The sequence below is a fragment of the Achroia grisella genome, unplaced genomic scaffold, assembly GCF_030625045.1.
Source record: "Achroia grisella isolate CSIRO2021 unplaced genomic scaffold, CSIRO_AGI_Agris_v1 utg1086, whole genome shotgun sequence".
In the NCBI taxonomy this organism is placed as follows: Eukaryota; Metazoa; Arthropoda; class Insecta; order Lepidoptera; family Pyralidae; genus Achroia; species Achroia grisella.
Window position 1 is genome coordinate 962,905 of NW_026712572.1, and position 23,753 is coordinate 986,657.

The 23,753-nt window shown below is 34.5% G+C and overlaps 2 protein-coding genes across 2 annotated transcripts in view; both read left to right on the forward strand.

The window, feature by feature from the left end:
- The first annotated feature begins 221 nt into the window (after positions 1-221).
- Positions 222-5,124, forward strand: LOC131842893 (uncharacterized). The gene is made up of 5 exons (XM_059191464.1): positions 222-291; positions 921-1,047; positions 2,488-2,764; positions 3,515-3,640; positions 4,999-5,124. The coding sequence occupies exons 1-5, from the start codon at positions 222-224 to the stop codon at positions 5,122-5,124; spliced, it is 726 nt and encodes a 241-aa protein (XP_059047447.1).
- Positions 5,125-7,913: 2,789 nt separating this feature from the next.
- Positions 7,914-23,753, forward strand: part of LOC131843557 (eIF-2-alpha kinase GCN2) — a 30,864-nt gene continuing 15,024 nt past the window's right edge. The window contains exons 1-9 of the mRNA XM_059192234.1: positions 7,914-7,997; positions 9,133-9,299; positions 10,136-10,271; positions 11,135-11,239; positions 11,637-11,776; positions 18,221-18,366; positions 19,816-20,320; positions 21,032-21,154; positions 23,306-23,426. Coding sequence (XP_059048217.1) covers positions 7,944-7,997; positions 9,133-9,299; positions 10,136-10,271; positions 11,135-11,239; positions 11,637-11,776; positions 18,221-18,366; positions 19,816-20,320; positions 21,032-21,154; positions 23,306-23,426 — 1,497 coding nt within the window. The 5' untranslated portion in view covers positions 7,914-7,943. The remainder of the gene's footprint in view (positions 7,998-9,132; positions 9,300-10,135; positions 10,272-11,134; positions 11,240-11,636; positions 11,777-18,220; positions 18,367-19,815; positions 20,321-21,031; positions 21,155-23,305; positions 23,427-23,753) is intronic.

The window sequence follows — 23,753 nt, forward strand, 5'->3', positions numbered from 1 at the left end:
AAAATGCGACTATATTTCAGATGTATATAATAATCTGTGGTAATGATATGGATATTGCGCAGTAAACAGATACGTCTACAAAAGTCCATCTACATTAATTAAAATTATCAGTTCTTTTTATCGAATCTCAATCAAAGTCATGACGTATAGATTCGTCCGATTCAGTATTTCCACATTAGTCAGGTATCCATTAGTTTCTTTTGTATTTTATATTAATCAACATGGAATTAAGCCTTTCTTTTCTAGTGTTAGTTATTACAGCATCAACTGTAAACAGCCAGGTAGAATGGGGTGAGTAAAGATTATTAATCTTAAATGGCAACATTTAACTTATTCAAACATGTGGCAAACATAATATTTGTCTGTAATGTAATAAAAAATATATCATAAAAAACAAGCTGTGGTCGCGATTTCATCGCGTTAAATGGTGAACAAGGATAATGGTGCCATCTGCAATCGCTGATCTATCATCCGGTGAAGCTGTAAAGGCCAACTGCGGCCAACAGTATTAGAGTAGTCCGAAAAATAAACCAACATGGAGAAGAAAAGCTTTGGACAAAGAAACATGGAGTCTATTAGAGGATAGATAGGTCTTAAGACAAACTGACAAACCGAGGCAGTAAAATAGCAATAAACAAAAATATTAACTTCAAAATCAGTATATAGGCTATAAATAAAATAAAATAATACAATAATACTGTTTAATAAATATATTTATCTTACACATTATTATATTCCGTAGGTATATATTGTATTCATCGATCTGTTTATGTTTTGTTGCATTTTGTTTAACTGTCCCTGAGGAAGTCTATTATTATATGCTTTTATTTAGTTTCACCTGCCCCGTTGTCTGTCGGTCCGTAATCAAATCTTGCATCTTGTTTTCCACTTCCCGGTTTCTTATTAGATTTTTTTTTTAGATCGTGTCACAACATTGGTAGGCGCCGACATATACTTCAAGAACATAGTACAAGAGACCATGCAAGAAGTAGAGAGAAGAGGCTGGTGGAACCTTAAGTTTAATGAGGACATCACTCAAACTTTCGGGTTCGTTGACAGAACTTTGGAACCTACTTGTCTGATATTTCAATCCGTTCCAATATTATATATTTCAATCCCTAAGGTTGTCTTGAAAAGATTGCTCTCAGCGATAGGGCCGCCTTATTGCAACGATACATGTGTCCTTTTTTATATTGTCTGTGCCTCTTCTTTACGTATGTTGCAAATAAAGTATATACTAACTATCTATCTTGGACAATTCTCACTACTCCAGCTAGTCAAAAGCTAAGCAGAGTATATGTTATGGGTATTAGACAACTGATACACTTGCTGATATTCTTAGATACATTTGTATAAGTACATACATAATATACATAGAAAACAACCTGAGCAATATAATAAATATTCATACTCATGAATATTCTAGTATATTTTATTGTAAAAAATTATATCAATATGTTACTTTTTTACGACTGTAAGGCAAAATATATATATCTATAGAGGATAAACGAACTTGCGGTACACCTGGTAAGTAATTACTGCTGCCCATGAGCACCCGCTACACCGTGGAATTGTGAGTTGTAGTGTGACGAAGTTGTACATAGAGTATTGTGAATCATTTCAAGAATTTTCTAATAACTGCCTTTACACGTACACTCTTTTTTTTACTTTTTGTAACACAGGGGACAAACGAGCATGCGCTGATGGTAAGTGATTACCACCGCCCATGAGCACCCGCAACACCAAGGGAATTGAAATATACATTTCTAATCGCAGTGTCTTCTATGTGGCCAGAAAAAAATATTAAAAATTTAATAACAAAGGTCCAATAATAATAATAATAATAAAGACATTTATTCAGTATTACAGTTATCTTATATACTAAACAACTTAAAAGCTAAAACATACTAGTAACGCTGAATGTGACTCCCTCTCAGCATTAATACTGTAGTATAGTTATACCACAGCGCTGATTTTCAGTTGGCATAAATAATGTGTTTGTAAATGTAGACAGAAAACGAGCACCCGACTAGATGGAGTTATGTGAATTGTCCAGGGATTTTATTATAATTATTATAAACTAATAGGAGGTATAAATTATTGATAAAATGTTTTAGTGAGATGCTAAATACGAATGTTGAGATGGATGTGTGGTGTGACAAGAAAGAATAAGATAAAAGAATTAATATATTAGAGAAAGTAGACAGTGGCGCCAGTTTCGGAGAAGTTGAAAAGTAATCATTTGTCATGGTATGGACATGTAATGCGTAGAAATGAAGAGAATATTATAAAGAAAGTATCATATATGAATGTAGATAGTTGTAAGGACTGAGAAAGGGAAGACTGTGTGAAAGATGATATGGCAAGAAAGGAAATACATAACGATATTACTGCGAACAGGCACGAATGGAAGAGAAAAACGTATATTACGCTGACCTCAAATGAAAGGAATTAGGAAAAATCAAATGATGATGATGATGTTTTCAGTGAGGTGCTGTATGATTGGCACGCCAATGGCACAGTGACGTACACTAATGGTTTCCTAGTCTCTATTCAGCAGTTGGAAGCCATTTTCACCAGGGGAACGCTGTTTAAATCCACTATGCCTGATAATAGTACTGCCATGATAGCCAACGTAATGGGAGAATTAATCATGAGGGATGCCAAAATTGGTTTTGATGCTATAGTCGAGTTCATTCATGAGAACACTCCACAGAGATATACTGGTATATTTAATCATAACGGTATAGTTTTTGAAGTCTCGGTAAGTACCTATTTATTTTTATTTTATTTATTCCAACAACACTGTTTGCAATTATTATCACTTGCAAGAAGTTGAGGTATAAAAAAACTTAAATATGCGTAAATGTTTAAATAAGATATTTTATTATTTAAATAAGATATTTTATTGAATTAATTTTAATATGCTGTTAAAAAACAGGAGTTAATGGTAGTGGAAAATGTAAGGTTGTTTGTGTTTTTAATGCAGGATTCATAAAAAATATGCCAAAATTTAAAGAGTTTCTTTTTGAACCCTTATCTCTTAAGGGGATAAAAATAGGTAACAACCGATTTTCAGACCTACTATGTATAAACATATTCATCAAAATCGAATCCGTAGTTTAGGATCCCATTGTGGTTTAACAACGCTATCATCTATCCAGACTTCACCCTAGACAGTAGACGGTCAGTTTGTTGATGATTCAAATTACATAAAAGCACACTGCGTGAATAGTCTCCCTTCAATCGATCCCCCGTCCAATTCAAACAGGGATCGAAATTACGGGGACCTGCGCCGGGATTCGAACCCCTAGCGGTGCTCTCAGACTAAAGTCGTATCGTCGTAGTCGTTGGCCTTTAGCCGCTCCATAAATTCTTCCGCGGGTTTAGAGTGCCACCTGCACTCGCCCCCATCATCCGGTGAAGCTGCAAAGGCCACCTGCGGCCAACAGCATTAAAGTGGTCCAAAAATGTGTGAGTTGTCCAAACTTATTTATTCGTTTTCTTGTTACAGATACAAAAAAATCTACTAACAAATGAACTATCAACATCAGTATCATTAAAGAGTTTGCCTGCCGGCTCTGGTAACCGTATGGTGTACATGCCAGCAAATAACGTAACTGAAGTATTGTCAAGAGTAGTAAGTGCAAGAGTAATATTATTTTTAGTCATGAATGTCAGTACGTATCATTTTAGGTTGAGGCGGTTCTCCGTGGAAACCTACGTGATAAGTTCCACGTGAATTGTGCCACGATGACCTAATTGGTCTGATACTCATCTTATCATCCTCCACTCCTTTTTATGGATTAAATTATTTGGTTCATCCTCCTGCGCTAATGGTAGAGGTGGACTGGCGAGGCACCCATGGAGGATGATGTCAGGTCAGTTGGCCCAATGTGCCAAATTCACCAGAGATTTATCACGATGGTACTCAGGGGAACCGGGTGGAAATCTGCCTGACATGGTACATTGTTAGCAATGGGGACATTAGTCCACGTTACAAACTATCCACTTCCCCCTATATACTCTTGTTCCTAATAACCCTGGATAATACATGCAGCACCATCCAGTAGCAAGATAAACACACCATGTACTGGGTACTAGACAACGGTACGGTAGAAATGTATAAATACGTAACGTTTTGTAAATACATATACATAAAAAACACCAAGATCAATTCAAACATTCATACTCATAAATACAAGTGCCTGCATCGAGCGGGGAATTGAACTCACGATTATTGGAATTTAGGCGGTGTGCTAAATCACTGAGTCCGTATATTAAATACTAACTAATCCACGCAACTTCTTCTGTCATATTTTCGCAACATCTTTTATTGCAGTTAGCTCCTATTGGTATCGTTATTTTATATATATTTTCTTGGTAAATAAATAATAAATAACCCTTTATAATTAATTAATTGGACAATTAATTATTTAAATAAGAGCTTGTGTTATGGTTACTAGATAACAAATGTAACAATTTACATAAAAACTTTCATCCCCTATTTTATTTGACCCCCTTGGGGTATTTCTTTTACAAACTTTAAATGTCATATTTATTTATAGTTAATTAACAGCCCCAAAAATAAATTTCAAGGGTTTAGCTTCAAAAATGACGATTCTTCTATACAATCTTTCATTCCCCCTTTCAAGCCCTTGCTACTCTTTTTTCGCATTAAAAAGTAGCCATGTCTAGACTCCGAGGAAGGCTCGGAGTCTAGATTATCTGTGTACCAAATTTCACTTAAATCTGTTCAGTAGTTTTGGCGTGAAAGCGAGACAGACAGACCGACAGAGTTACTTTTCGCGTTTATAATATTAGTAAGAATTAGTAAGGATATCAGTTGTTCAGTACCCATAACACAAGCTCTGCGTACTTTGAAACTAGATGGCGTTGTGTGAATTATCCAAGGGGTATTAATTATTACATTATTATTAATATAAAGGTGTATTCATAAAAAAGTATCCATTAAATTATAATATTATTTGTTTACAGTATGTCCCAAGCAACAATTGGAACGGTGTGAGAGATTGGGGCAGCTACGTGTTTGGTCCTATTATAAAAAATGTATCAAATAATCACATAGATTTCCCGCAGTTCTGTCTTGGTTGTTTACGTTAAATCTACAAAATATTAATAAAATTATTGTCAAACATCTACTTTTGGTTTTTAATTTAACACTATTATAAAAAAAACAATGTGATGACTATTCAAAAGTGCTTCAATGTAAATTTTATTGAATAAATTATTTTCTATTCTATTCTATCTCATTTTTTATGCATGATAATGGAATGGTGCACCCGCCTGCGCTAACTGTTTATGCGGGACACAAATGAAGAATGATAAGATGAGCATGAGGTCAGGCCAGTTAACCCATCCTGAAAAATTCACCAGGAACCTATCACGGTGGTTTCCAGGGGGATCCGCGTGAAGGTAGATCTGACATGTTTTATTGCTAGCAATGGGAAAACTCTATCCATTATTAACAATCCCCTACTATCTGTTTTTTTATGGATTATAATGGAATGGTATAGCCTTGTATGCGTGTGAGACGTGGACATTAAATCAAAATGAAAGAGACAAACTGAAATGTGGTGTTGGAGGAGGATGGAAAGAATTAGCTGGAAGGATAAAGAAAGAAACGAAGAAGTACTACACAGGGTAAAAGAAAAAAGGCAAATATTGAACACAATAGAAAATAGACGAGGAAAAATGTTAGGACACTTGATACGGCACGATGATTTCATGAAAATTATTATTGAGGGGAAAATAGAAAGAAAGAGGGGGAGGGGAAGACCAAGGAATAACTACATCAAACAAATTGAGGACAAAATGGGAGTCGTGTCGTATCAAGAATTAAAGAGCATGATGAAAGATCGCGGAAAGTGGCAAGAGCTCTACCGACAAGAGCGTAGCTCTTAAATTACGAATGAATGAATGAATGAATGGAATGGTGTATCCGCTTGCGAGAACAGTTTTCGCTGGCGGGGCTACAGCACCTATGTCATATATAAATTACGCCACACGTTATAGGCCAGTATTTTTTTTAATTAAACCATAATTTTTGTAGTTAAAAAATAGCAGATAATCAATAAATGATAAGACCGGTTTTGTGCAGATTTTTATTCACTACAACTTTTATTTATAACATTTTTTCATCTATTTTACCGTTATCGAGATATTTAGAAAAAAAACGTGTTTCAGTTCTATTTTAAATTTGTTCATCCCTTTCCCGTCAACTTAAATCGAAACTTCTAATGTAGACATAGACATGTTACACATGTTGACATGTTAGACATAGACACCTATATAAATATACATTGTAAATAAACTGGCTTTAAAAAAAAAATCAATTGAGTTTCTTGCCAGTCTTCTCATTTGGACCTATATACCGAACTGGACGGTAGGGAAAAAATTAAAATTAGAATGTAAAAATTTCACGTTCATAAGCGGCTAAAATGTACTACATGAAGAAATGATTTTTGAATTTGAATTTAAATTTGTAGTTATATTTAAAAATTTTCTGAACTATTAAAGAGGGGATGGGGATCGGGAAAGTTTGACAAATGGTAGAAGGGAAAATACATCACTACAAAGTCACAAAATATATTTATGACTTCGTTGTGATGTATGTTCAACATCTGCAACTGCATTAAAACACAAAATTTTGAATTATTAACTGTCATATATGTGAGTAGATTAAGTTATTGAGGGATGGCTGCGTCCACTCTTTATTGGAATATTAAATCAGTGTGTAACCAACCTCGCTGTTTGCTTGTCGCGTACCTACATACCTCTCTAGAAACACAATATTAACGAAACACTAAAAATATTTCTACTATTATACAATAGTATTGTGGCGAGTTTACACTCTTTGTAGTGCAAAATTTCGATATGTGTGTGTAATACCAGTGGGTCATAAATGTAACATTCTCGGGGAAGTCTCAGCCTAGAGAACGTGTCCCCAGGTGGCGGTTAAGGCAACGCTTGTCAGGTCCTACAAATGGTTACCTGAGGGGTAAGGGTGAAATAAAATAGCCCTCGTGGACCAACAGCCCGGAAAAGGTAACATCGTAATGAAACCTCCACCAGCGGGCTTCTTTGAGGTAATGGGAGATCCGTTGCTACTTTTTTTTTATAACACAGGGGACAAACAAGCATGCGGCTCACTTGATTGAAGTGATTACCACCGGCCATGAGCACCCACAATACGTGGCACGTGGGCCGGTGCTGGCAGCGAGCCGGTCTAATACCTTGCCATTAGATATATTAAAGCATAAAGCAATCATATATGGTAATGGGAGCAGGGTTCACTGTCAGTAGGTATTGCACGTTCAGGTTGGTTCGCCCACAAGGGATAGCGAAAGGAAGGGAAAGCTCGATAAGACCACCAACGGCGACGCCCAGAAGTCTCCTGGTGGAAGGTGTACACAGGTTGTACACCTTGGCGTCAAGTGGCAACCGGCCGTAAAACACAAAGCGAAATCTTTCCTCCCTGTACACGATAAAGAACAAAGATACAGGGTTCTCTAACGCTAATTTACTGGAAGACCCGACCTTAAATAAACTGGGAATATGGGTTCAGTTAATGATAGTGAATGATGTTTGACCAGCTTTGCTTTATTCTATTCGTGCTTTAGAAAAGGCAAGGAAACTGTTCCCATACAGCCAAATAATATAGAAAAGTAATTATTTGACATTTGTTTCAATTTCCACACAGTAATTGACAACCTGACTGACACCTATGACATCTTTCAAACGTCAAATCAAACGTCAAAAACTTCACCTCGTCTGTTTGTTTTGCGCAAGTTTTGTTGCGGTAGCTATTTATTCTTCAAAATATTGTTTCAAAAGCAAAAATATCACTTAAATCGTGTACAACCTGATCATTAAGCTGTATTGTTATTTGATTAAGATTATGTGCATTCCAACGTACAATAATGAGTGACGAAAGCCCAGAAGAGCGCCAAAAAGATGAACTTGTATCGTTGCAGGTTGGTAATTATTCTTAGTTATAGTCTATTTTAATTTATCCTGTAGCATTACCTCAATGAATTGGAGTGAAAAAGAATACTATGTTTAATGTAGAATATGTTCTATGTTCAAAAGTATTTGCGTAAAATTACAAGCAGCCTGGTATCCATTCTCATAATCTTACAAATTTTTGCGTTATTATTATAATAATTATAAAAACTATCCAGGACTAGTTGTTATCAGTTGAACAAGCAATATCTACTCACGATAACAAAAACACAAAAAACTAATTATGTCTAATTCGTTTTCAGTGTCATTGTGATCGCGTTAGTACGGTAAATATTTCTTAAAAGCATATGGGAAACTCTGGTATTTTATAATTAGTTGACTTTACCATTTTTTATGTCAACCCGAGTGACTCATGATCTATCATTCCTACTTTTTTTCTGCAGAATAAACGTAAAACGCCAGGATTTTATAAATTAAATAAAAAAATAACCCTGGACAATTAACGCAGCACTATCTAGTCCTATCTAAAGTCGTCCATCCCAGTCCCAGCTAAACAGGGCTTGTCTTATGTTTATTAGATGACTATATAAATACTTGTTTTTCTTTTGTAAAGTCGGTCTGTATGCTCATACATAATATACATAGAAATTCAGACCAATACAAAAAATAATAGTCATGAATACAAATGTTTGCCCCGTGCGAAGATCGAACCTGCGACCATTGTGACTAAAGTTGTGTGCTAAACTGCTAGAACACTGAAGACTGAATTGTTATTCATAATAGTATTAAATTGATATTTATTTTCAATTTAAAAGGGAAAATATTGGAACACTTGATGTAATATAATATTATGTAAATTGCACTCTATTTTCTGCAATCAGCTGTTGGAACATTTGATATGAAATAATATCAAGTGATATGAATATAGGAAAATTATCATAGAGCCCAAAATAGAAGGGAATGGGTGGCAAAGGCACAAGGAGATATAACTCACGCAAACTTAGAAAAAAATGGAGCTATGTTGTGAAAAACATTTAAAGAGAATGTTGGAAGATCTTATGAAGTAGTAAGATCTCTACCAACAAGAGTGGGGCTCTTAAATTACGAATGAATTATAAATAATTATTATACTTATTTCCTCAACAGTCAATATATCCAAATTTGGTGAGAGACCTGCGAGCAAACTCTGCTTGGAAAATATGGAGGCCAAATGATTTTCTTCTTACACTGCAGCCGTTGCACAACTCTGCTATTGAAGGCATACATTGTTCTGTCACATTAAGGTTTTGCTGTTGCCATGAGTATCCAGATAAGTGAGTGACCAAGATACTTTTTTACATTTCTAGAATGATATACAACATAGAGACGTAACTTATGGCAAGGGCCAAGTGTCTTGTATATATTTGAACAAACTGATTATAGGCATCACATGATATTATGTTTATAATATCTCAATATTATAAACATTATATTGATCATACATTGCCACTTTAGAATTTATTAAATGTCATGCCACATACATTGTTATAATTTTTTAGTTGTAATTTGTAGCTTTTACTAAATCAAGTATGTTGTTTTTATTGGGAGGTTTGGATTGTTGCTTGAACCTGTAGCACTGCAACATACATAGATCTATTGTACTCGCCCTATTCAATTTTTTCTACTTAGATCCATCAGATACAAGAATTGAAGGATATTCTTAGGAGCGATGGTTTTTATCTCCTCAGGATAGAGTGTAAACATTCCAAAGCAGATATTTCGTTTATGCATCAGAGCACTACAACCACATAGAATTCCTCTTCATCTTGGAAAAATCTGTAGATTTTTGTTGTGCACAGGCCTAGGTTTGCCATATACAGAAATAAAGTAACATATTTGGATTTTTTTTCATATTTTAATTAGTTTAATTATCTGTCACTCATTGCATTCCTATATCATCTGCCATTGACAATACCTTTGACCTTTGATTATTTGGCATCTGACCTGGTGTGTAAACAACACACTAGTAAAGCTAGTGTAGAAAGGCAGAGGCGCTGAACTCTTCACCTACAATTGAAGCTTTCAGATTAGTTTTGAGACTGATTGCCGATAAACATGGAAAAAAAGATGATTATTGATCAGTGAGTAAATTAAAACTTTATCATTGCAGACCTCCAACAATAGAAATCCATGAACATAAAGGCCTATCAATTGAAAATGCTTCAAAATTACTGGATCATTTGAAGGATTTATCTCAACAAAAGTGTGGGGAAGTTATGATATTTGAATTGGCTGAGTATACTCGGGTAAGAATATTTATTATTGCCTTGTCAAAATTGTTCTTTTTTATTGTTTGTTTTGGACTATTGTCAGGTGCTAAGACCTGTAACACTGCGACCTACATAGATCTATTGTGATCACTCTTTTTTAAAGTCAGGAACAAGAATTTAGGGATATTCTTAGGAGCGATGGTTTTTATCTCCTCAGGATGATAAGGTTGGTGTACTATCTAATGCATGTCGAATGCAATGAGTGAGACGGTAATACTCGCGCATTCCCGCTCGCACCGAGGTTATAAATATCATTGCATTGCATTATCATTGCAAATAGCATTGCAGCTGTCCCCTCCGATAGATCCCCTTTCCAATTCAAACGGGTATCTAAATAACGAAATCCTGATCCGAAGTTCGAACCCCCTAACGGTGCCTTCAGACTAAAGTCGTATCAATCATACGGGAGTTGACCGTCATCCGATCCATGAGTCCTTCCGCGGGTTTGGAGTGTCATCTGCACTCACCCCCTATCGTCCGGTGAAGCTGTAAAGACCAGCCGCAGCCAACAGCATAGTAAGAAAAAAAAGCGTTACGCCAGCAATTCGCTCGAAGGTGTATTGCGTTGTAAACATACGATGGACTGTTTACCCCATCTGGGATTACAGTCGTAAACATTCTTTTTCTCTGAGTATATTTGCAATCAGTCCTGAGACTATGATCAAATCTGTTCTGTGATGCTGTCATGTAGAGTGGATTCCCATTGGAAACTTCTACTGATCTGCATCCTAGAGCTACTGCAGGTCTTCTAGCTCCAGGATATGATGGTGTTTTAGTAGTTGGGAATGTAAATATATTTAATTATATTGTTATTATTAAATATTTATGTTATTCTTCAGCAATACCTCCACGACCACAATAAGCCTACACTGTCTTTCTACGATGAAATGTTGAAACAGCAAAATGAAAAAGAAGAATTGATAAAACAAGAGAAACAGGAAGAGGTTTGTTTATTTACACAATTTATATATTTCTTAATAACTGCAACAGATGGCATTGATAAAAGTGATGTCACATTAGCCAATACTGCCCAGATTAAGAAATTGATTTATATAATACTAATAATAATATCTCAGGACAACTCATGCAGCGCCCTCTAGTCCCAAGCTACGCGCTTGTGTTATGGGTACTAGAAAACTTTGTATTTTATCTAAATTTTGTTTTAGTATAAAAATACTGCAAATGTTATCTGAGACAGTAGCTAGTAGGTGAATGAATATTAATATTGTTTAGCATTTTTAAAATCTAACCAAAACATTGTAATAAATTCATGGTGAATATACCACGGCTAATTGACCTGATCTCATGCTTAAATATTAATAATAATAATTTAATTTGCAGCGTAAAAAAATAAAGGATGAAATCCAGAAGAGACACGAAATATATATTGCGGGGAGACAACAGATTGGAGTTCAGAAAAATGGCAACAGTACAGAGATGAATAGCGATGAAGGTCTGAGTGACGCACCTGAACTTGTATTGTAAGTTTTTCTTTTTACTATTTCTGATCCTTTAGTCATGACAAGGCAACAAATTGACAGACACTTTCTGATCTTATTAATATTCTAAACACGAAAGTATGGAAGCATAGATAGATGTTTGTTAATCTTTCACGCAAAAGCTTCTGAACAGATTTTGATAAAACTTCAGTATAATAGAATCAGAATTGTTATACTGTGTGTTCATAGAATATAAATTTCATGCAGTTGAAATTGCGGACACAACTAGTTTATAATATTATGTAAGGTAAAGATTATAGATTGGAAGAGCCCCTTGTGGGGGCGGAATACTGTAACACAGGTTCTCCTAGCTCAGGTTCCGTTCCATTCTATTATATTTCTATATTTACAAGAATAGAATAGAATAGAATAGAAAATCATTTATTCAAATAAACTTAATTTAAGCACTTTTGAATAGTCATAACAATTTGTTTTTTATCTACCACTCGTTCGGAAAGCTGTCTCATCACAAGAAGAACGAGCAAGAAACTTGTGTGTTGCTCTTTTAAATAATCCTTGTAAGTTTACATTTACAAGTCGAAACGTGTGAATACAAACTACCAACAAGCACTAATTTTTTGGGTCAAATATAATCTTGCAATAAGATTAAATCAGTCGTAGTGATAAGAGCAGACCAGTCCCTACAAGCAGCACTCGTTCACGAGTATGACGGATGAGCCAGCCATCACTGCGCTCGACCATATTTTAGGGAGCCCATTGACCCGGCCCACCACGCCGCCACATGTCTGGACATTTTAGTGAGCATGACTACTCATTCCACACGACCACGTCACAGCTACAAAAATTACTATATGGTAGTTACAGTATTCGCACTTTACATAAGGATGCATGCGGCAATCAATACAAAAGCCGCTACGCTATCATATATCAAGAAAGCAGTATGAAAATTAAAATTATAACGTTGTCCGCAAATAAACTTATTCTTGCTATATATTGCTATCATCTATAAATTCATCTATCTTATAATAGGCTTTTTTACATAACATTTGTTTAATATAAGATTTGAATTGCCTCTCTGTAAGATTTAGCGTAGACTCTGGCAATTTATTATAGAATCTTACGCAATTACCATAAAATGAATTACTAACTTTGTGTAGACGGCATTTAGGTAAAATTAGCTTATTTTTATTGCGTAAGTTTCTACTTGTACAGTCTTTAAGTTTCTTGAAACTATCTAAGTTTTTCCTTGTATACATAATATTTTCATAAATGTACTGTGAGGCAACGGTGAGGATATTTGATTGTTTAAAGCATTGACGTAATGACTCTCTAGAACCCATACCATAAATAGAACGTATGGCTCTCTTTTGTAAAATAAATATAGTATTTATATCGGCAGCTTTACCCCATAGCAGTATGCCATATGACATAATGCTATGGAAATAACTAAAATATACAAGTTTTGCCGTCGCCACGTCTGTTAATTGCCTTATCCTTCTAATTGCATAAGCAGCAGAACTAAGTCTACTGGCTAATTTTGAAATATGGGGCCCCCATTGTAACTTCGAGTCCACTGTTATTCCTAAAAAAACTGTATCATTAACAAAATTTACTATTTCATCATTAAGCAATAGCTGCGTATTTACTTGTTTTACATTAGGCAGCGTGAATTTAATGCACTTAGTTTTGTTGGAGTTCAATAATAGATTATTACATGTGAACCAATTTAGTATAGCAGAGATAGCATAATTTACATCGTCTAATTGATTACATTGGCGACCAATTTTAAACACTAACGAAGTATCATCCGCAAATAACACTATATCTGCAACTTTCTCTACCATGTAGGGAAGGTCATTTATATAAATTAAAAAGAGAAATGGGCCTAATATTGAACCTTGAGGAACGCCCATTTTTATATTAGTTCCCTTAGACTTTACACCACCAGTATCTACAGTTTGCACCCTATCCTCTAGATAAGTTTTCATTAGACTTAGGTCATTATCTCTAATACCATAATATTTGAGCTTGTACAAAAGTGTTTCATGATCTACGCAATCAAACGCCTTCGACAAGTCACAAAAAACGCCGAGAGCATCCTGTGAGTTTTCCCATGATTCGAATATATGTGTAATAAGCGCTACACCTGCATCAGTAGTAGACTTGCCGGCAGTGAAACCATATTGCTGACTGTGAAGCAGTCCGTTATCCCTGAAGTATTTTAACATTTGGTTAAACATAATCTTTTCAAATACTTTACTTAGAACTGGCAAAATAGAAATTGGTCTATAGTTGCCTAGCTCAAATCTATCTCCAGATTTAAAGAGTGGAATTAATTTGCTAAATTTCATTAATTGAGGAAACACGCCATTATCAACACATTTATTGAAAATAGTAGCTAGATAAGGAGCAACAATATCTATGAATGTACTAACTACTTTAACTGACATGTCCCAGAGATCTTCCGTATTTTTTAAATTTAACTGTTTGAATATTTTTATGACATGAAAAGGGCTGACATGTGAAAATTTAAATGTTAAAGAGCAAGGGCTGACATTAGCCTCCAGTAATGTTTTTGCTCGAATTGGAGATGAGTCTAGAGAAGATGTAATATCAATCGGAATATTAGCAAAAAAATCTTGAAAAATATGAACTATATCTTTTGTTGCTGTTATTAACTTATTGTCATAATTTAATGAGAATTGATTGCAGGCTTTTTCAGACCGTCCAGTTTCTTTGTTTATAATTCCCCAGATGGTCTTAATTTTGTCAGAGGACTGATTAATTTGTTTATTTATAAAATTAGATTTAGCTGCAATACAAACTTGTTTGAAAATTTTAGAGTAATTTCTCACATAAGTTGTAAATTTGTCATCAAATCTATATTTTTTTTGATCATATAAATCAAATAAAATGTTTCTACTTTTAAGTATTCCTACTGTTGCCCATTCTGTAAATCTAGATTTTACAGAATATTCTCTTTTCTTGAAAATATTCTGGTATTCTTTTGACAAAAGACTAATTAACTTGGTGTAAAGAATATCAGGATTATTAAGACTGACAGATTGTAACTCTAAGTCTAATTTATATTTAACCGTGCTTTTGTATTTATTAATATTGTAAGCATTTATTTGTCTTTTTGATCTTTTATTATTGGTATTTTTTTTAGTCTGATTACTAAACTTAACAACTTGACCACAGTGATCCGAAGGAAGTTTATTTATTATTAATTTTTCAATATACTCACAGTTACAAAAAACATTGTCAAGACAAGTAGCAGTCGTAGCGGTTACACGAGTGGGTTCCTGAAAGACATTACTCAAATTAAAAGACTGAAATAAACTAATAATTTTTGTACATGTGGGTGTATCACAAAGAATATCAACGTTAAAATCACCACACACAATGATTTTTTTACTGCTATAAAATACTTTTTTTAATATATCCTCCATCACCTCTTCAAATACATTATAATCACTATTAGGAGGCCTATAAACACATATAAGTATATAATTATCTAGTTCTATACATGAGATTTCTGTACAACACTCAATAGAAAGTCTAACAATGTCAGCACGTTCCTTTACTTTAATATTATTTCTTGCAATTATCATAGACCCACCTCTGTTAACTGACTTTCTATTGAAGCAGCTGACAACATTATAATTATTTAAACTGAACATCATATTGCTTTCTTTAAGCCAATGTTCAGTGAAACAGATAATGTCAATATTGTATTTTTCCAAAAATAATTGTATAATTAATTCACTGCCGGGAAAACTTTGTATGTTCTGATGAACAATTACCAATTCTAATTGCTTTCCCTTTGTCTTTGTTAGCAGTTTAAATCTGCAGTCAAATTACTTATATCACTATTTAAACAAAAATTAATAGAATCATTTGTTATGTCACAATTTTTATATTGAAGTTTACCATGTAAACTGTTCATGAAGTCAATATTATAAGCCACTAAAGTGGCTATTTTATTCTTAGAAGATTTAGAAAGATACATTGTATCTTTTGTCAAATAAAAATCACTAATAAAACTATTAGTGTCAAAAAATGTAAAAACGTCACTATGACGACATGTCAATGTATGTAATAAATTATTAAGGTAATGTACCTTATTGTTAATTTTTTTATGATAATGGCTACTTGTATAAGGAAGAGCGCACAATACAATCTTATATACATTCAATTGTAACAAATATTGAATACCTTTAATTATATCCTGTCTATTTAATTTAATACTATTACCAAAAAATAACACAACTGTGGTCATTTTATTCATTTTAGTAGATTTAATTTTGTTAATAATTTGTGCAAATGATGCCCCTGGCATACAGTAATTTAATACATCACCCTTAAGATGATACTTCAATATAGACCCAAAATTACAGCCTATTCTGTCAGAAAACACCATTGTGCTACTTTTAGGAGTATAGTCACTGACACAAATCCCCTGAACTTCATTTATCTGCACAGTTGAAACTGAATTATTATTTGGCAAAGTTGAATGATCACATGTACAATGTTTAGTTAATGACTCAAAACGGTCAGCATTGTATTTACTGACATCAATCAAATCATCCATTGCTAAAATATGCTCCTGGATTTGTTTTTGTGAGATAGTATACTTGTTATTTAAATCATGAAGCTATGATTCTAAACTCTTTATTTTTGAAGTTAGGTAACTTGTATCCATGTCATATAACTTTTGGCTTTCCACTAGCTTATTATTATACTTATTAATATAATCATGCAATTTTAAATTGTTTAAACTAGTTTTTTTCAGCAACTGACCATTTTTGGAACGTTTATATAATATACTCCGAGTCTTAGTTATAAACTTTTTTAATTTTAAATATTTTTTTAATTTATTATGACTCAACATACATATGTTATTATTATAGTTGCCCTGTGATGTGTCGCTAGTAAGGTCAATCACAACTGGATGGCTGCATGGAACTGAAGTAGAAGGAGGCATACAGTCGACACTAATAAGCTCATCATATAAATTACTAATCTCATTACTTTGTTGAGATTCAAATTTTGTGTCAAGATCATTAATTTTAAGATATGCCTGCTTTAACTCAAGCTCCAACTCAGTGATACGCCTCAAGGCTTGCTCATGTGTATCACTACATTGGTGAAAGCTACTTAATAGTTCTTGAAGCTGATCCCGCTGCTCAATAACTTCCTGATGACTATTATAAAGTTCTGACAATTCAGATTTTAATTGTGTATTTTTATTTATAATTTTTAAAATTTCTTCTTCACTCTCTCTCTCCCTGATCAACTTGTCACTGAGATCTTTGGATGCCTGAAGTTCTTGTAGGGCCACTTTAAGCTTCATCTCTGTCTGCCGCGCAGTTGTGGAACGGGTAGATAGTGACATTATTAAGAATATAAATAGTTACTAGGGAGAGTGAAGTGAGCTATTTCTAAAAGAAGCTAAGTATTACAACGAGAACAGCAGCTGAACCTTACTATACAGTTTAAGTGTTAAAATTGTGAATAAATTCTCCTAGGTATATTATATACAAGTTATATTTGATAAATTGATAATCTAAATAAACGTTTTAACTGAATAACGAAATAAATGTAGATAAATTGTGCTCTTTCCCTTTAAATTATAATAATACAAAGTATAAAAAGACTTACAATTAAATTAGTGGGTATTTTTTTTCCTTCGACGTATGCAACAACCGAACTTCACTATAATTATTATTAATTTAACTTAATATGAATATTTTATGTATATTTTATGAATATACAAGATGATCATTGTTAAAAAAATAGTGTATACTAATAATGGAATGGAATAAATAAATTTTATTATTGTTAGTATTACAGTTTAGGTAAGCCAGAAAAAAAATTAAAGTATAATAAAGTATAAAAAATTAAAAATAAATTATAAGGGAAGTATATATAGCATGTATATATATAATGTATATATTCACCCAACAGTAACACTTATAATATAGTAGTAATATCTTTGAATCACTAATTCTTGTATTTGGAATTATATAGTACTTTAATTGTAAAATAATTCACCATAAAATAATTAATCTACCTAATTGTAAAATAGTCAACTGAAGTGTACATACTGCAAATTTTTGGGATCCGCGCTCCCAGCCCCCATGATACAGGCCTAACCTAGTTTGGGACTACAGATAATAGAAATATATATAAAACTAGCTGTAACGGCAAACGTTGTTTTGCCTTAAAATAAAAAAAAATTAGGGGTGGACTACCCCTAACATTAAGGGGGATGAAAATAGATGTTGGCCGATTCTCAGACCTACTCAATACGCTCACAAAATTTCATGAGAATCGGTCAAGCCGTTTCGGAGGAGTATGGGAACGAAAACTGTGACACGAGAATTTTATATATAAGATTGTAGTGTAGTAAATATGTAAATGTGAATCTATATAAATAAATAAATAATTATCTGATTTTAGTTACGCGGACAGTAACGTGTCTCCTGTAAAGAAAGTGCCGCGTGATCGCTCCGTGAATATCAGTTGCACTTGCAATCTAGATATCTTGCAGACACTTAAAATATCACAGAGGAAGAACAATAAAGTGTATATTGGGAAATGCTTAGGTAAGTAATTTTAAGTATTTTGTTACCTATACCCCTAGTAGGGAATGCTGGGTTTAGTGCATTCAAAAAGCTTTTTTTTTTATATTTTCGGACTACTCTAATGCTGTTGGCCGCAGCTGGCCTGGCTTCACCGGACGTTAGGGGGCGAGTGCAGATGGCTCTCCAAACCCGCGGAAGGACTTATGGAGCGGCTGAAGGCCAACTCCTGCCTGACGGATACGACATTAGTCTGAGGGCACCACTAGGGGTTCGAACCTCGGCTCAGGCCGTCGTAATTTCAATCCCCGTTTGAATTGGACGGGGGATCGATCAGGGGGGCGCCCGGGGGCGCCGGTGTGGAGCGCCCGGGCGGCCATTCAAAAAGCCTAATAACGGGTCAGCTATATTTATTTTATCAATATATTTTTAACCTTATGTCGTGATCTTTACATAGTTGTTTGTGATGTTTGCTCTGGTCAGGTTTTCCACAGGAATTTTATGTGCTCTTCAATGAATTTTGTATTTTAAAGATTATAAAATTAATTTATTATGCTAATAGAAGTATGACATTGATATTTTAAATTATGGAAAAGAAAATAGGCTACGTGACGTCGAATCTGATTGTCGAATCGGAATGACTCAACGGTCACCCATCCATCCGCGAGTCCCCGCCTCTTGCTCATTCGCAGGTTACCCGCGATTGGCCGATTAATTAACGATTGATTGATTGATGCGTAGACAATAGTATAAAACAAAGTCGCTGTCACTGTCTCTCCGTCCTATATACATAGGGCTTAATCTTTAAAACTACGCATCGGATTTTGAAGCGGATTTTTTTAACAAATAGAGTGATTCAAGAGGATGGTTTATATGTATAATATATGTACACCCGTGTGAAGCCGGGGCGACTAGTTTTCTATAAATATTGTTTTATTACTATTAAATTATATTTGTATGAATAATATCTCAACATGCCTTAAATGTGCGCTGTTGGATATGCTAGTCACTTGCGAGCACATGAAAAGCGTAGGAGTTATTAAAGCGCTCGCCGTAGTCGGAATGGCTAGGACAGTATCATCAATAATAATAACCCCGGCCGACTGTGCTTCTGCCGGGGGTAAGTTGCCATCTCCTCTCCTTAAGAGGGGAGATGAGATTTTTTTTGAAGTTTAAGAAATAATAATAATATTTCAGGACAATTCACACAGCGCCATCTAGTCCCAAGCTAAGCAGAGGTTGTGTTATGGGTACTAGAAAACTGATATAAATACATGGATACATTTTTTTTTAATAAATACATATTATACATAGAAAACATCCAGACCGATACAAACAATCATACTCATGAATACAAATATTTGTACCGTGCGAGGAATCGAACCCGCGACCATCGGAGGGAAAAGCGGTGAGCTGAACCGCTAGACCACCGAGGCCGAGTTAATACAATATTTATTTATTTTTAATAATCAGGTCACTCCTCAAACGGGGCCACAACTTACTTGGCCATCGAGGACTCTGGTGAACATCTCATCTGCAAGAAGTGGTCCATACCAGCAGCATCCGAGTTCCAAACTCGCACCCGACAAATGGAGCTACTCCGGCAGGATTTAAAATCGATGTGTCGATTACAACACTCCTCATTAGTGCCATATATCGCCATGGAAATGTTTAAAGAGAACAAACGGACACCAACGCAATCTGTGTATATATTTAGGAATTATATATTAGGCAGTTCATTAAAGTATTTAATAGAGAAGTGTAAATGTAGTGATAAGTATGAAGTATTGAAGTTAGTGAGGCATATAGGGCTTGGAGTGTTCAGTGCGTTGACAGAGTTGCATAGTGTTAACGTGTTACATAGAGATGTAAGGTGTGAGAACGTATACTTGGACGATCTCGGTGCGGTTAAGTTGGTCGGCGCTGGTCTTGACTTGAGACTCGCTGAAATGCTAGAAGGCGAGAATTATTGTGAAAGGTAAGTTGCCTTAAGTCTATAAGGCCGTACATTAATAACTTGAGCCTTGAGAGGTAGAAATTTGGCAAATAATCACATCACACACACAATCATCAACAAATATAAACATGATATTTATCAAATCATTGATGATAGTGTAGTAACACTCCCCTCTTATGATCAATCATATCACGATACATACATTTTATATTTTACTAGCTTTTGCCCGCGGCTTCGCTCGCGGTAATTTATCCTCTTAGGGGTTCTTACGGGATGCCTACGTCATAGTAGATTTATGCATGCAAAGTCTCAGCGCGATCGGTTTAAAATTGACACAGTTTCATACATCGTACATTAATCAAAATCCTTTCTTAGCGGATGCCTACGTCATAACATCTACCTGCATGCCAAATTTCAGCCCGATCCGTCCAGTGGTTTGGGCTGTGCGTTGATAGATCACTATGTCAGTCACCTTTGAGTTATATATATATTTAGATATATAGATAAAATAAGAGAGACTGATTGAAAATCCCCGTAATCGTTACACTTACAACATCAGCTGAGTCAGCCCCTTTTGCCCAAAATATGCAGTGTGAAGTTCTACTGTTTCTATTTTATATGTAGTTTAAGAGGCTTTTCTAATGTGTGAAATATAGTGATTGCATGTGCAAGTTTATTTGAATAAAGAATATTTCTATTTCTATTTGTAATCAGTATTATGTTTTTTTACAGTCAATCTCAAGCACAGGATATATACGCCGCTGCACAGCTGTTGCTATCCATGATAGCCCAAGAAAGGAATTCCCATGAAATACCTCCAGAACTGCCCAGTGCCGCTAAAGACTTCTTCTCCAAGTTAGTATTATCTCATCCATCATTCTTAGCTCGAAAGTCTATGAAGATATAAGTCGATCTTTCACACTAATTCACTAATATCGCGATTACATTACGCTATCAAAGGAGCAAGTCATTGTCGACTATATATGGACCAGTAGTAATCTGACTATTTCATGATGGTCCTCACTAACATGGCATGATGGAGGCTACTGGCTGAAGGGCGTGGAGGTTCTTACTTTATCTTTCCAGCTAATTCTTTCCATCTTTCCAACACCACATTTCAAAAGCTTCACATAGTGATCTCACATGGAGTGGAATTGAGCAAAATAATATAAATCAAACACTAATATTATAAATGCAGAAGTTTGTGAGTATGGATGAATGGATGTTTGTTACTCTTTCACGCAAAAACTATTGCATGAATTTTAATGAAATTTTACAGTAATATAGCTTATACATCGGAATAATAAATAGACTATAAAAATAAAAAACACTATATTTAAAAAGATATAACGTGAATTGGGCAATTTAAAAACATATTACGTATATTACGCAAATTGGCAAAATATAATAGAGATGTGCTAACTCTTAATAAAATTAACTCGAGTTACCTGAAATTACTAGTTTTTTTTTTAATTTTTCAAACAATTCTAATGTTTTTGGCCGCAGCTAGCCTTGAAAGCTTTACCGAACCATAGTGGGCGAGTAGTATTATAATTCAATAACGAGCTTGTGTCCTACATATTTAAAATGAATGCGAGCAATTTTTACATTATACACTTCTACTCACTGGTGATTATAAAAAAACAAGGAATTTCCTCTTAAGTCCCAGTATTTATAAAAATATATTACGGTATAATAAGCTACGGTACCCTTTTACCATCTGATGGGGCGTATACTTGTTTGACACCTACATAGTATAAAAAAAATATTTAAAAATTACACACAAATGACAACTGACAACCGCTAATTTGATTATTTTATTGATAACATAACCGGACGAATATGAGAAATAAAATTATAACAACCTAAAATCAATATTGAGACATTTGTGACGAGTGAAAATTGTATGATATGAAATGATCGGAAATCTTCATGTCATTGTCGGTTCAACGACCGAATCATGCTCTAGCTCTTTCACTTGATTCGTTCATTTACCAGTAGAATTCCTCCAACTCAAGTTGGCAGAATTCAACTCGAGTTAACTCGAGTTGACACATCTCTAAAATATAATATTGAGTATTAAGTAAGTGTGATGCAGACTATTTGCGCAAATTAGCTAATAAAATGGATTTCACAATAACATCAAATTGTATAAAAAAATCCAAATTCCATTATTGTTGAAACAGCCGTGACTGATGGACGGATCATCTGTTAAAAAAGAGAAAAGTTGAACTAAAGTACGATTATTAATTCCAGTCAGTAAAATGACAAGTGCAACTGTCACTGATACAAAAATGGGTGACCCGCTACAATAGTGATGTTCAGCAATCAATGGACTTAGACATTTAGTCATGCTTTATTTTATTAGTATCCCCTCCGATCGATCCCCCGTCCAATTCAAACGGGGATCGAAATTACGACGGCCTGAGCCGAGGTTCGAACCCCTAGTGGTGCCCTCAGACTAAAGTCGTATTCGTCGTGCATGAGTTGGCCTTCAGCCGCTCCATAAGTCCGTCCGCGGGTTTGGAGTGCCATCTGCACTCGCCCCTAACGTCTGGTGAAGCTGTAAAGGCCAGCTGCGGCCAACAGCATTAGAGTAGTCCAAAAAAAAAAAAGTATCAAAGCATTTCTTTTATTGTTAAATATTTAATACATACCGTATTAAACATTTAAATATGCTGGGAAAAAATGTATAAAGAGATTCAGAGGAATTAACACTAGTATTTTTATTTATATAAAGGCAATTTGATATTGAATAAAAAAATCTAATCTCGGCTAACTTTTAATTGTTAAAACTCCATTGTACCTCATCACTATTTATTTGGGACTAAAAACCTGCAATACTGGAAATGTCATTTTACTGACTGGAATTAATAATCTTACTTTAGATTACTAGATTACTAGATACTTTTTTGTGTGTACTTAACATTTACAAGAATTTTTAACAGATTTACATGACTGTTTATTGTATTATAAAAGTTCACTTTTTTTTTTAATTCATCTCAGATGTATCACAGAAGATTCGCAATGGTCAGCTGAGAAGCTAGTCAGTCATGCGTTCCTGGTCGATGCTCCCACCAAACAACCAAGCAACAAGCAGACCGGTGACGCTGGAAGTGGATCTGATGTAATCTTTATTTTATAGTAGTTGATGCGTATGTTTCTAGACTACGAAAAAAATACATATTATTTCTATAAATGTATATTCGTAAATAGTCGTAAGCAATCGCAGCTAGCAAATTTCTTACTAGCTGCACCCTCGACTTTTCCGCGTGGAATTTTACTTTATTTTTCTAAAATAAAAATAGCCTAACTTACTCCTTATTACATCAGCTACCTGCCAATAAAAGTCCCGTTAAAATCGGTCCAGTCATTTCAGAGATTAGTCGGAACAAACAGACAGACAGATAAAAATTGTAAAAAATGTTATTTTGGTGAATGTACCGTATTTATA